At 36.6% G+C, this 15,791-nt stretch overlaps 1 protein-coding gene across 14 annotated transcripts in view; it reads right to left on the bottom strand.

Annotated features, from left to right (window-relative positions):
* Positions 1 to 15,791, bottom strand: part of LOC129799265 (regulating synaptic membrane exocytosis protein 2) — a 92,585-nt gene that overhangs the window by 56,465 nt on the left and 20,329 nt on the right. For 13 of the 14 annotated variants that reach the window (XM_055843000.1, XM_055843008.1, XM_055843011.1 and 10 more), the window contains exons 4-6: positions 5,010 to 5,135; positions 4,564 to 4,953; positions 3,556 to 3,772 (exon numbers count right to left, since the gene is read on the bottom strand). In XM_055843000.1, coding sequence (XP_055698975.1) covers positions 3,556 to 3,772; positions 4,564 to 4,953; positions 5,010 to 5,135 — 733 coding nt within the window. The remainder of the gene's footprint in view (positions 1 to 3,555; positions 3,773 to 4,563; positions 4,954 to 5,009; positions 5,136 to 15,791) is intronic. The other variant, XM_055842998.1, reaches the window with a different exon arrangement.

The following is a 15,791-nucleotide window of genomic DNA, read 5'->3' as shown; positions in this document are numbered from 1 at the left end:
AAATTTAATCTGATGATTATTTTGATTATAAATATGTTAAGCCGTCTCTCAGCATAAGTCGTTAGTGTACCTAAAGCATTATGTCCTACGCACAATAACTTTTGTTTTGTAAACATGTTTTTGACATTTGAGTGAGAGTGAATGAAAGCGAGATCTAGTCATCTCGCTCTCTCTCATTTGAAATTTTGAAAACATGTTTACAAACAAAATTTATTGTGCGCTGGGCATTACATTGCGAACATTCCAAATATTTATCGAATATCACGAATATTTTTCGAATACTGTGAATAATTTGGAATTAGATTCTATAAAAATTATTGTAGAGTAATATCAGCTGTACTTTAGTGAAGAGCCCCTTGGCCCCATCTCGTTCTCTCCTTCAAAATTTAGAGCAAGAGAGATATATGGTGTATTGCAGATAGGGAGATAATTTTGATTAATTGACTTAGCACCAAGATTGGGGAACTTTCTATGATGTGAATATTCATATATATATATAGTAGCTGGGAGAAGATGAAATCAACTCTGCGCTAGTCAATGTCAGTGTCGATGGAAGTTGGACAAGGCAAAAAAAAGGCGAGAAGGAAAGCTCTCTCCTTTCCTGGATGGGAGCTTTTCTGTGGGGGATTTTACACCAGGGCGCAACGTCATCCCTTTTCACAAGCAACGTGGGTGGGTTAAAGTACACTCACCCACGCCCAAGCCACGTGGGAGTTGGAGCTAGAGAGAGTCTCCCAGTGCATTTCATGGAACATAGTCACAGATGACGTCGATGATTTGACTCCCGAGGGTTGATGCGAGAGGAAAGTGAGTGGGCAAGGAGTTGAGATTAAAAAGCACATAGGAAGGAAAAAAAAAGCTTTCGCTGTAATCAAAGTGCGGGGTTGGGTTGCCTTCAATTGCATCAACGATGATGAAAGATGATGACAAGAAAAGTCACTCCACATCATTCTCATTTTCCACCCCAAATTTTCTACTTCTTTTTTTTTGCCTTTCTCTCTATCATCACCCTCATGATTTTGTATGTTGTCTTGTAAAATCTGGGTGGTGTGTAATTTAAAAGAATGTTGCGTGTAATTTTGTAATTTTTCACACAAGAGTGGGCGAAATATGTATCCCATTCAAACTCTACTAACACACTCTAACCTAGAGTAAATTTACAAAGGGAGAAGTATCTACAATAAATTTTTCTTTTGCAGATTCACACACAGAAAAAATGTGGATAGTATTTTTTATCAATCAAATGCTTTTGGCTTTACTAACCAAAAGCTATTTGGCAAAGATCTCTACTATTTTACTGCTCAAACTCAAAGAGAGAGCAGCAAACGGTAGAAGATATCAACTTTCGGTCTGCGGTGGCCCCCAATAAAAACAATATCTCCAGACGAAACGACCCCTACGATTTCTTTTATTTCATGAATACGTTTTGAATGTGTTCTAGATAAACATTTTGTCCAAACACACATTTCACTTAAAAAAAAGTCGCCATCTTGAATTTTTCTAAGTCGACGCTTAACCATTCTAGGGTCTAGAGGTCCTACTTTTTAACCCATTTCGTTAATTTGGGTTTTTTGGAAAGGTCTTGAAATCACTAATGAAGCGGTTAACATTAAATCTAACAAAACCGGTAAAATTGACCGGTTTAAAAACTTTATAAAATTAACACATATTTAAACGGTGCAACGACTTTATCTAACTTTATGAATTTCTTAAAATATGCAAGTAATATATATTTCAGTGTTTCAATTTTAAGTTTTTTCTGTCTTCCAAGAAAATTTGTCAAGAAAAACGACCAAAAACCAGCAGTAGGCTTAATGTTAAATATACGTAAATAACTTATCTTTTTCGTATTTATATTTTCTTTGTCCGTATGGTTATAACTCATCGTTCTAGAATGATCATTTTTTACGAATTTCCGATTTTGAAATGGTTTTGTGATTTATAAATCACTTTAATCGCTAGTACATCAGTAATCATCAAAAGACCATGCGAAAAAATAATTCACGGAGAGCTCTAACTCGTGAGTTCGAGCATTCCGCAAAACTGGGAAACTTTCTCATCTCTTTTTCATTTGCTTCAGTGACCTTTCGGAATTATCAAGAAGTAAGAATATTTCTTTTTGGCTTTTCAAATAGATTTTAGAATTTTTCATACTCTACTTGTCAGTGGGAAGATTATGATTCTTTGTTTCTAGAGCTTTTGTATGACGCTAAAGTGAGTTTTTTCGTTTCTAAAAACATTTTCATGTTTCTGAATTTGTTTCCAAGTTTTAATAAATGTTTCTGTGTTTCTGTATATATTTCTATTTTTTCGCAAACTTGAACAAATGGTTTATGTTTCTACCAAAATGCCGATAAAAATAAATTAATTCATCTAACAAAACTTTTCGACTTTAGAAACGAAAATAATATTGTTGCGGATCTACTTTAAAGCATCCTTAAGGAAGCCTATGCAGCCTTAAAGATGCTTAGGCGCCCTTAAGGAAGCCTAGGCAGCCTTGGGGAAGCTTAGTCAGCCTTAAGGAAGCCTAGGCAGTCTTGGGTAAGCTTAGGAAGCCTTAAGGAAGCCTAGGCAGCTTTAAGGAAGCCTTGGCAGCCTTAAAGAAGCCTAGGAAACCTTAAGAAAGTCTAGGCATCCGTAAGGAAGCCTAGGCAGCCTTAAGAAAGTTTAGGTAGTCTTAAGGAAGCTTAGGCAGTTTTAAGGAAGCCTAAGCAGCCTTTTAGGAAGCCTAGGCAACCTTAAGGAAGCATTGTCAGCCTTAAGGAAGCCTATGCAGCCTTAAGGCATCCGTGAGGAAGCTTAGGCAGCCTTGGCAGCCTTAAGGAAGCCTATGCAGCCTTAAGGAAGCCTATGCAGCCTTAAGGAAGCCTATGCAGCCTTAAGGAAGCCTATGCAGCCTTAAGGAAGCCTATGCAGCCTTAAGGAAGCTTAGGCAGCCTTGAGGAAGACTACATGTGAGCAATACATAGCTATTTATCCGTAATCGGATTTTGTGTAATTTGTAATGCTGATTTAAGAATTATTATTTATTAGAAAAATAAGACTGAATCATAACTGATCTAAGTTTTATTATTTTTATTGCTTAATCATAAGAGGAATTTATTCAATTGCAATTACTTTTCAGCGTTAAAATATAAAGAATTTAATAAATTGTAATTTATACAATTATTTTGATTGCCAAATTATCAAAATAAGGCCAAATCTATATCTTCTTTTATAGATTTTGATTAATAAAATCAGCTCTTTCTGTATTTTCAAATACTCAACTTTTCTACTTAATGGGAAGGTCCTTGAAGACCGAAAGTCACTGACTGCAATCTTTCAGTCTGTGTAGAGGTAAGTCATTTAACAGAGAACAAAGACTATCCACACTTTTTCTACACATTCATTCCAACAGGAAATAGGAGCCTATACATTTCAGGACATTTACAATGTAGATACTCGTTTCGTCATATTAAACAGCATCTTGATACCGCAACATATTCAGTAAAACCGGTAAAACGATCCTTTGAAATTCAAAATTGCGCTGTAAGGCAAATAAAAATTTCGTCCTACCTTCAAACTCCGGCGTTGACCGAAGATCCTCCTCGGAACTGCTGAAGGAGCGCTGCTGAGTTAAGTATGGACCACCAAGTGGTCTCTTATGCTTCTTGGGAACGTCCATCAGGCTCTGCTGCTGATGAGGCAGTTGCGGCTGTTGTGCGGCAAAGCGTTGCTGTTGCTTCGGGTGCACCAAGTGCGGATGTTGCCTCATTAAACCATCAATTTCGCCCTGATTTTTTTTTCCACAAAAAGAATAAAAATAAATAAATAATTGAGCATCCGTGTGGCTTTCAGCATCCCCAAAAACTCATTTCCAATAATCCATTATATTACGTGATTTCTATTTTAGGAAAAGTCATTTTGAGTCCTTTCTAGCTACGGTTTTTCTCTATTCAGACACTTCCATTTAAGTAATTCAGCTGACAAGAATATTTAATTTAGATCTAACAGTGACCCCATCAATAAAAGATTCTAATTCAACTTTTAAATGCCAAATGTGGAATTATATTTGGACACATTTGATTTGATTAGTAACACGGATTAAGGTAATAAACCCCGAATTAGATTACCAAATTCAGTTAGGGGAAAGCTTTCAAGCTTCGCACACTCTGGCTTCGGATACTTCATATCTTTCCCATATTCCTTTAATGAATCTATCTTAAAACTAGCTGTTAAAATATATTGCCATAGAAAGATAGATAAATTTATTCATCAACAATGCTTTCGAAGTAACAGTTTCATTTGAACGAGATCCCGTGTAATTTTCAGCGTCTACCGCCGTCTTAGCGTTGGTGTCCAAACTCCAGAGCAAAACGTCATGCTCAGATTCATTAAAAGAATTAAGGGACAATGTGAAGTGTATGAAGCTAGACCGTGTGCGAAGCCTAAAGGCCTTCCTCGAATTTTATTTTAAAAGAGATTAGGGAAAGTATTTGCCAGTCCATTTAGGTTTAGTAGCTAAATGGACTGGTAATTGGGTCACCAATTGTCGTATTGTTCATACTGTGAAAATGCACAAACCTGGTAAAATCGAGGATCATCCTCGGGATACATTCCCGGCTGTGATTGCATCTGCATCGCCTGTTGCGATTGCATAGGCTGCTGCGATTGCGACTGATGGCCCATCATGGAGCCCATGGGCTGCTGCTGCATCCCATATGCCTGCTGTCCGGGATAGGGCTGCATGCCCGGATATTGTGGCTGCATACGTCGCTGTCCGGGACTTATGAGATCTGCCGCACTGTCTCCCATCCTATGCGTAGGCTGCTCCTGCTGTGAATATTGACGCCTCAACATACTTCCAGATCGCTGTAGCGGAAGATTCTCCTTCTCTGCAGCACTACGTGCCCTCTCTAGCTTTGGGCGTTTATCCGAAGGATCGTGTGGATCGAGGCCCATCTGAAAATGTTCCTGCTTAAGATGTCAATACCCCTATTCACAGTAAATTTGATTCTAAAGATACTCACATGTGCCATATCTGATTCCATACGATTCCTCAGCAATCCATCTGCCACAGTGTTCTTGTGAATCCACTGACCAGTCTTCGACAGAAGCTCCTGCTTCTTCCGACACAAAATGCAAACCCATATCGTCTGATTTATTTTCCAGGCCAAAGGCGGACGGGGTGATGAAGTCAGGAGAAAAAAGAAGAGTAAGATTAGAAATTCACAGTATCATTTTATGCTAAATGGGAAAGGGATAGAGGAAAAAGCGAAATTCGATATGGAAGTGACTGGAATTTACATAAAAATTCACAACCATGACGTCATCAGTCGAATGTGTAATACGAGGCTTATCGGCGGCTAAACTCTTTTCCTTCCCGTCCCAATCTTTAAGACATTTCACAGCCCGCAAAAATGGTCAGGAATTTGGCAATGTGCCAGTCACATCCGCTAAAAATCCCACACATTCGACCTCCTCAAAAAAAGGAGGTGGCAAAGTGTTCCAACTTTGCAGAATGCCCGAATGTGACTTTAATGCTATGCCCTAAAAATCAATTTCGCACTAATTGTTTTTCGATGAAGTGGTCAAATTTTTGGGAAAAGTTCTTTATGGTTCCGGCATACCTTTTAGGTCAGGAAAATTTCATGAAATCTAAATTCACGTCCTTTACTTTCTAAAAAAATGCATAAGTTTATCGCACTCTTTCCGTCTCAAAGTTGTACTGAATTAAATTTAATTTGGCGTGATGTTTAAAAGAAAAAGAAGAAAACTGCGATAGAATAGGATAGATATATACAAAACTTTAAAGAAAGAAAGGGATATGAATTTTGTCTATGAAATTTTCCTGATCTAAAAGTCGTGCCGGAGGCATTACAATTCTATCCTTTTTAAGAATATCAATAATCGATTTAGAACATTTGAGACTAGTCTAGAATTCCAAGACCTTTCCAGGAAACTCATACTTTCCTCAATCGACTGAAAAACACGCTTTAAATACTCCCTTTATTTTTGAATTTTGAGAAATCGATAGAAGAAAATAATCACGAATACGGTCAAAATTACCCCATGATGCAATGGACAACCTGACGCCAGCAATAGTCAGCAATGGTGACTAGCAGATGTAAGGTCGATGAATATATATAACCATTTCTAAAGAATTCGAGCAATAAAAGGGATTTTCCCAAGCCAAACATCGACAAGACATTAGCCACAATCCTTCTCCATCGTCTAATTTCAATCCAATTGATTTGCATTCCATTGGCGAATTTTGATAGGGATTTTCTTTTGGAAAATGCACATGGGGCAACATATGAAGATAATCATCTCTTGGCGTAAGATAATTAAGAGACGATGAGATTTAAATTACACATCCCACACACCCCATCATTCATCTTTTCTTTCCAGCCAACACAAAAGATACTCTCCAACATTTTTGGGATGAATCACACAATTCTTCTGCAGGATGCTTCTCCATCAGAAGACATATTCTAATCATCTTTTTGGTGGGCAGGGCTCTAGAATTTTCTGCTACCTCATTTTGGGGCAGAAATCCTTGAGAACTATCAGTGGCACAAGAAATCGCTGTGCATTGTAAGATTCGGCATGATTAACTTCGAATCTAGGCTGAATATCCAAATGAATTATACCAAATGCAGATTATTCAGAGACTGATGTGGCTTTAAATAATTCAAAATAATTACCAAATTAAGCATAAGAGTACTAAAACATGCGAAAAATGCACTATTTGAAGATGGTACGTTAGGAAGCTAGCCACCTTTCCCTAATGATAATAAATAGTTTGTTTATGACATCAGAAACTAGGAAAAGACGGTGATGGACATGGAAAGTTTCTGTCCTTAATAGGAATAAATAATGGTGCTATTTCAATAATAAAATTAATCTTCTAAATATGTTTTTAGTACATGGCTGTGTCGTGTATGTATACGTTATCGACTTTTCTCTGTATTGGTTTCTATCTTGAGTATTTTCTCCAGTCATAATCGTGTTCTAAGACCACCAAACAGTCGTGATAGGAACCAAATCAAAAGTAATCGATAACACATAATCATAAGAGAACAGACATGTACTAAAAATAATGTTCCGGAGAAAGTTTTTCTCTTTTCATTTTTCATTGAAATAGTATCATTAGATTTCTTTTCCTATAAATTCAGATAAATAAGAGCATAGGGGAAACTGGGGCACCATCAAACACAGACTAGTACCAAACACTGAGATTTTTTAATCCAGTTATTCGACTTCAGAGGACAAGACCTATAGGAATTTATAGGCACTATAGGGATGCTTATCTACTGAAAAAATGGTTGAGATAGTCCAAGTAGTTAAGAAATAAAAATTAGTGTTTGGTGCTACCCCGTGTTTGGTGGTGCCCCAGTTTCCCCTAATCAACATAAATAGCCTCATTGGCTATATCATATAACTATAATAATAATAACATAACTTCATTCTATTTTTTGTGAGCCAAGATGGCACCTCTGTCGTTGTGTATTCTTTGTAACTATATGAAATAAATTAATCTTGGGGAAGAGAATAGAATTTCTAGTTAAGAAAAAAAAGAAAAAATCAAATATTCAAAGCTTGACGCTATTCGGACACTTTCCCCTACTTGAAAATCATTAAAAATATTTTTTTCTGCACATTAGACTGATTACGCTCTTATTGAACTAGCTGTATAGGACGTTCCCCTAGGACATCAAGTCTATATTTATAGCCGTTTGGCTATGATTCAAATTAGACGACTTTTGACAAATGATGTCCCGTATTTTTCGCCTGTGCATCTGTGCATCACTTGACATACAAGCCAAACGGTTTGAGATAGTGACTTGGATTTTAACAGACTAGCTTATCCATAGCTGTCAGGTTTTAAATCATTAATTTATACCATCATGAAACCCCTAAAAATGTTCTTTATATGTAAGTCATAGAAAACTTGAAGACTTTTCTACCGATATCTCAATCATCAAAATCGAACTATGTGTTGCTGAAGATTGGAAAATTATTTAATAGTGAAAAATTATTTAATTATAACCACCATTATTTTCTCCTGATAAGTCATTTATTATATTTTTGACACATTTATCATCAAAACCGGTTAGAAGGGGTATTCTGTAACAGAATGACAATGCCATGTAACAAAACTACATTTATTGACGTGGCAAATTCTGGATAATTACTCAAAAATGCAATTTATACCAAATACTAAGATCTTCATAGAGCTGCTTTTAATGAATATTCGTAACTATTTTTTTTACAAATTTACACAGAAAATTTGTCATATGACATTGTCATATTTTTACAGAACTCTCCTACGGGACATAATTTATAAATGCGACCGAAATAGAAAGAAAATAAGAAAAGTTTAAGTATTTAAAATTTTAAAAAGACTGTGTAAATTTAAGTATTATCCTTGGCCTTATCCCTCAAGGGATCAAAATATGAACATTTAAATAAATATGCAAAAGTAACACCATGCTCTAACCAGTTTGTGTTTACACAAAAATCCCTTGGAAAGACAAGAGATATCTTCTAGAAAAAGAAATCTAATGTTAGATTGTGAGGCATTTTAAATCAGAGCTTTGCCCCATTTTCTCGAATCCCAGTGAGAGACAAGGATTCTCCCTTCCCTCAACCAGACAATCTCCAAGCCCGACCAAGAAATGGCACCAAGAAACGTGCCAAAGTCTTGTCGTATCACTCAATATCATTCTGTCAACTGCAGCAATAATAATAACATGTATAAAATTCAGAGGAGATATATACATATAATAAAAAAGAGCTCATAATGCGACAGCTTTTTGGTATCATCCTCGTGTTTATAAAAATATTTCACAACCCCATCTCCACGAGTCAAATGAACAAATCCATGGTGTGCATTAAGTTGTTGCCACATCTCTCATATAGTTGGTTCACTTTGAAAAATGCTTCTGCATCGTATGGAGATATTGCAGAAGCTCAGACTGCTACTTCTTCCACTCCCCAAAGTGCATGAAGAATCACAGTTGGGGGTGGGCTAGAAAATCACCATGTGCAGAAAGGGGGGCGGGGTATAAAATATGCCATGTCATGACATAGCGACAAAAATCCCACGAAGAAAAGGTTAAAGAATGAAAACCTCTGACTCAATCATCACAAGAAATGGCAAGGAAAAAAAAAGATGAAGAAGTAGCCAAAGTTCAGGAAGGGGTACCCCCCTCAAATTTTTGGCTGTCGAATATGGTGAAATATATATTTATTTGAGGAAAAGTGGCGCCATAAGTACTGGAGCCTCGAGTTTTGTTCTTCGCCTCTCATTTCTATACACACTCTTTTTAATATCATCCATGCTTCACCCCTTCTTGGCCTCTTCATTTACTTAAATTTCCTCGCTATTGCTCTCGAGCCAAGAGGTGAGTCATTGAAAAATTACTTTCCCATTCAAAAAATTTCCCATTATTGTTGTATATTAACGAAATGTTCGTCTATCCAACCAACCTCCAAAAATGAAAAAAGACTAATGTCAGTATAGGAGAATGGACCATTATTTCGGACACCTTAAAATTAGGAAATTGTCTTTAAATAATTAGGGTGGAGTAACCACTTATCGCCATGTTTAGGAAAAGAGGAATTAATTTTATTATAACTTTTGAACCCTTATCACAAGATAACTCAAATTTGACACAAATTTGACACTTGGTATATTTGGTAAGAAATATTGGATTCGATGCAATTGCTTAAAATATTACTCTAAAAAATGTTCAAAATCGTAAATTCAAAAAGAATAATTATTTTTTTTTACTCTATACGTAGCAGCAATAAAAATACAAAGAACTTTGCGGCTCATTTATTTGACAAATCGTGAAAAATAGCGATTTCAATATAAGTGGCGAAAAGTGGGGTACTAGCGAGAAGTGGTGATTGCACCCTAATAATTACTTTTTCCTTCTAAATAAGGGAAGAGAACCAGCGATCGTCGGGAGTATTCCTCGGATCGTCAGGTTATTCTTAACCATATTCTTGCACCAATTCAAATGAATTTTAAAAACTATTAGCTACTTTTTACCATTTAACTCTCACAAAAGCGCAGTGCATTAGTTCAGATTTAATTTATAAATCTAATTTTCCGTGAGATACCATATTAAATTCGTGACGATCCGAGGTACAGAGTACATAGTTGCAATTTTATCTATTTTTTATGAATTTATTCTAAAAAATTTTAAATTCGAATGCAAAGATATAGTTAAATGGATCACTAATATACCGATTAGCACACACAAAGATACCAATTAGTATTTTGAGGCTTGTATTTTCAAGTAAATATCCAGCATGTCTCTTAACATTCCGATCTGGGGTACTCTTCCCTTATATATTCTTCGATATTTTTGAAATATTGTTTAATGTCTACATTGTCTTAATTTGTTTTTTTTTTGTTCCCCCCCTTACCCTTTTGTAGGTCTAAAGCCCTTCTGCTTAATATGACCAAGAACCATTTCTAAAAAGGCTAAAATACTAAATAAATAAATAATAAATAACAAACAACACAAATAAATTACAATTTGTCCCCTTATAAAATTCACTCACACACATTTAAGGCTGTCTCTTTAAAGGGGCTGTCTTAATTTGTGTCAACAGTGATAGGTTCTTTAGATTTGCAGTGAAATCTCTCAGGGCAATCCTGTACTTGTAAATTATGTTCACTGCTCTCTCCATGGAGTTTGAGCAGTAAAAATTGGCATAATGTAAGCGGTTCGTAATTACTGAGATTATGTTTCTTATATCGGACACTTGTTAGGGTTTTTTAAGTTTATAAATTTACATTTATTTATTTTCAATTTACTCTATATAGAATTATGCCAAAGTAACTATTAAAAATCGTTGTCAATAATGTACTGGACAGACCTACGGCTTAAGCCGAGAGACGGCTTAACGTAATTATAATTAAAACAATAAATAGACTCCATTCCTATCAATTTCCCACTAAGCCGTCTCTCGACTTTAAGCGTAAGTCTGTGTAGGGCTTAAGTGTCACGATACTTGAGGTTAGATAGATAGATAGATTATATGGAGAACAGACACCTAGGCCCTTTTTGAGCCCCTTATGTCTATCCAAAAACCCTACTTCAACTTTTTTTTAAACTGGATGAACTGCCATACAGTAGACTCTCTCAAATTCGGGCATATGGGACCGAAATGTCAGCCGAATTAGACAGAAATTCGGGCGACAAACTTTTTGAAATGCAACGATTTTTTATTCATGTGCATATAGATATTGAGTTTACACACTCATATATAACGTAAATTGCATGAAAATCCCTCAATAATGCAAAATCACATCAAAACTAAGAAATACCATGCCAAATTTGAGCATATTTGATTCACTTGATAATCATAATCCAACTTGAAAAATGACAACAAACTTTTTTCAAATGTAACCGCTGCCCGATCTTAAAAGAGCCGAATTAGCGAGAGTCTACTGTATACCCTGAGCAATTGCCATTTTAACAATTTTTATTAATCCTTTTTAGCTCGAGCTACAATTTTCTTATAATCGAAAATACTGATTAAAAAGATTTTTAAAAAATAAAAAAAAATAATAAAATCAACTAACTTGCTCTAAATTCCAAGTATTACCCTATTCGTCGTTTATTTATTTCCCATTAAATATACCAAGTTTTATTTTTGTCTGACCATCAAAATGTTTTATGTTGCACCCCTTACCCGTGGACCATCCTGGTCCAGAGAGGCGCTGAATGTGTGAATCATCCCTGGCTCCCTGCCAGAGTGACATAAAAGAAAAGGGCATAATCTCGTGTGCGCAAAATTTGCATTTTGATCACCAATCAACAATGGAAAATGACGAAAGGAACTTGAGCATAATTGCATGAAGGGAGGCAGTTTTTTTTTCTGTCATCAACCCCCTTTCGCCCAATGACTAGAGCAAGGAGAAAAAAAACAATCCACCCTCTGGCGCACATACAATTGAGAAATCGGCACGTCTGACGTCAATCACATCTTCGCATTGGCGCAATTTTGCTATTTTGATTCCGCGGACTCTGCCGCACAATCAATAGCAAATATTTACCACTAATTACTGTCATTCACACGTCAATTGAATAATGAGTCTCAGGGATGGTTGATGCTCTCTTTTGCCTCCCTCTCAGAGCCAAAATACACGGGTGCTATGGGGATCATGGGTGGAACGGGGGTGGGAATTGAGGGAAATACTCGTGGGTGGATCATACCTCAAAATGTGTCTGTGTTTTCATGGTTAGATTTGCGTCATTCTCAAATCCAAAACATTCCACACCCAGGGACAAATACACCCGAAACCACAGCGTCTGTCCATTCATGAAAATTCATCTCCAAACACACAAACACACCCCAAAGATATTACGGAGAAAAATGCTCCAACATAGCTCTCTGAAATTTCCCAGGATTACACTTTTGACTCTACAGAACATATCCAATTTGTATAGGGTCAGGGCACCTCCTTTTTAACGTTCATAGCTTTTTGTACAATTTTAAGTGAGGTTAAAAGACGACTTATGTGTTGAACACATCTTCGACTTAAGCCGAGAGACAGCTTAACGTAATCATAATCAAAATAATGATTTAGACCAAATTCCATTAGTTTCCGAATAAGCCGTCTCTCGGTTTAAGCCTCAGTGTGCAGAGTAAATTATAATTACGTTAAGCCGTATCTCGGCTTAAGTCGTAAGTGTGTTCTGAACATAATGCTCAGATGGCAAGGGGTAGGTAAATGTGCCGCACACGGTTCACTGGAGTGTTGATCTGTCGAATTTTTCCAAAAATGATGCCGATATGCCAATTTCTGAAAATATTGTGCCGATCTGTCGGTTTCTCAGCAAAATAATGCCGATCTACCGATTTTTAGCTCCAGGTCGGTACTATTTTTCCGATAGCCGCTCGTGGTTCACTCTGAAAGCCACTTATTTACCCCATGTCAGATGGATAGAACTCAAGGCTACTTCAAACTTATTACCCAACAAGGGAAACAGGGGCACCACAGAATACGATGTAGTACCAAACAGTACGATGTTTTAAATGGATACTTGAGAGCACGAGACTTGTACGAATTCAAAGATACTATAAGGATGCTTGTCCACTGAAGAAATGTTCGTCATAATCCAAGTAGTTTATAAATAAAAATCATTGTTTGATGCTACCCCATGCTCGGTGCTGCCCTAGTTTCCCCTAATCAATAATTTTTTTTATTATTAACGCTGAGTCAGAAAAAAATCTCGAATGTATCTTGAATCAGCCTTCTTTCAAATGATAAGTTCCAGAATTTCACAGAAATTGAATCAGACAAATGGTTATCAAATTATAGCACCGCCTCAAAGAAATATCATGTTAGTCTAGATCTCAAAGAATTCATATGATCTCATATGTTCGACATCCTACATGATATTTTTGGTACTTCACCCGATGGCTGTCGAATTTGTCCATCTTGGTCCAAAACCGAAAAACCAAAAATTAAGCAAAAATTGCACAAAATTCGATTTGAGCTGTTCCTTCAGCCGCCATATCCGGAAAATCAAGACTGAAAGGATTTTAACCCTAAGAAAAGACTCACCGACTATTAGGACGACGTAATATCTGAAATCATTGCCTATTTTGGAAAGGTTTTGAAAGTCTTTTTGGACGAGACGAGACCGTCTGTCCATCTGGCTGTTATCACGCCTTGAGCCCAAACGTTTAGAGATACAGACTTGGGACCTTTGAGAAACCCCTCCAAAAGTTGACCCTGGAACCATTAACATTCCTCTCCAACCCCCTGGCAAGTTGCCTTAAATTTGAAGTCACTTTCTCATACTTCGATTTAAATTTATATGGGAATTTTTTTTGCACTCGCTACAGTTATGCTAAATATTTAAAAAGTGAGAAGTTTTTCCGTATTATAAGATACCTTTCCGTATGGAGGGATAATTATACTAAATTTTTGTTTAAATAAATTTTTCCTCGAAACACTGTGAGCTGAGTCTGAGATTAATTTAGGAATTGGCTTCAAATAGCTCCATACAAGGGGTAACTCATAATCAATCAGATTGGCTCGAGTTCCCAAAAAAATGTATAGGTTCCCCGGGTTTCCTGGAAAAAATGTATGGGTTCCCCAGCCAGATTGGCTCGAGTTCCCCGAAATGAGTTACCCCTCGGCTCCATATAAAAAGTTGCCAAGCGCTTGTTCCTCTAATTTCCCCTACCAGTTATGCTTTTTGAGACTGTTCCAAAATGCATTGGGCGATTTTTTTCATTTTTGGATATATTTTAAAGGTTGTAGAGGCGGTAATTTTGTCCTTATACGAAAATATCATTGAGAAATGCCTAATAACGATTTTTCAAAGTCAGACGTTAAAAAGGCTCTGGAGCGCGTATTTCTCAATTAAAGGGCTTAATATTTGAGCTCGTTGGAAAGGTCTTAAAATATCTGACAAGCCTGAACCGGATGTAATCGGTTATGAAGGGGTAGTGAATCGGTCTACAATCGATAATGATTTTTTACCCGAAATTTAATTATATTACTCCTAAAGTATTTTGGGCATTTTGGGCAATGTTTTGAGTGATACATGAATCGGTTTAAATCAGTTGTGAACTGGTGAACGGTAAATGTTGCGAAAGTACTTTTGAGATATAGCAAATTACGAGTTCGAGCACTTTGCAAAGCCTGGGATTGTTTGCCATCCCTTTTTTATGAATTACTCCAAAAATAAAATATTAGTATATTTTATAAACTTTACTTAAAATAACATTTCGCTAATGATAATTTTACCCTTACGATATTGATACGAAATTGGTGTAAATATTACCTTTTTATATATTTTAAAGTTCACAGTTACCCTCTTGGCAAAAAAAGGTAATTCTACCCTATTTTTTCTTAGTACTGAAAATAGTGAGTAATCAGGCAAGGGTAGTATTGGGTGCCTTAACCCTATGAATTTCAAATTTAAAGATACATTCACAAGAAGAAAGGGTTATATGGCAATAAAAACTCCATATAATGCAAAAGTTCATCGACAACACCCCGCCCGTTTGAAAGAAAAAAGCCACCCCCTCAATATCTGCATCAATTTGCTCCCCAACAATGCTTTTTTCTGGGGGAGGGAAAAACTGGGGAGAAACGATGCGAAAACACCACAAAATGGGAGCGAAATAACACCCTTTTCGGTGTGGAAATTGAACCTATTGGCTGCAGCTGAAAAAAAAAGCTCCAAATAAAATGATAAAGAAAGCTCTTCCACCCAAAACAAAGTGCAAAAAAAGCCCTGAATATAGTGCAAAAAACCCATGGAATGGCAAACGCGCAAAAATCCAAAAGCGTGTGCTCAAATCGACAATCGATGGTGTGTGAATGACGTCATTCATTCATTTCCCTTGAAAATGGTAGATTCGGGTAAAATTTTTAGGGGCGGCGGCATTATTGGTAAACTCAACGGCGCCTTTTGGCGGCCACGGCGGCGCAAAGCACAAATTTCACATTTAAGCTCTCTCTCTCTCTCTCATTTTGGTCTCTCTTATTCTCTCTATTTTCCCATTTTTCACACCTACTCACATCTCACAGAACTTCTCTCATCAATCGTACCAAGAAGAAAATGCCTCACATAGACAATTGTCTGAGCTTTTGCAGAAGCTTTAGAGTATTTCTGTAAAAAGCTCTTCACACAAGAGACTATCATCGAAATTTTCATTGAGTTCCTTTTCTTGGAATTTCCACAACTTTTTTTCAAAATTCACGTTACCGTCTTTTAGCCCCTTCCTAGTTCATCTCTCTGGCCCTAACCAATCCTGCTCCC

This window comes from Phlebotomus papatasi, chromosome 1 (genome assembly GCF_024763615.1).
Source record: "Phlebotomus papatasi isolate M1 chromosome 1, Ppap_2.1, whole genome shotgun sequence".
Classification (NCBI taxonomy): Eukaryota; Metazoa; Arthropoda; class Insecta; order Diptera; family Psychodidae; genus Phlebotomus; species Phlebotomus papatasi.
The sequence above is the reverse complement of the archived record's forward strand: the minus strand, read 5'-3'. Positions and strand labels throughout refer to the sequence as shown.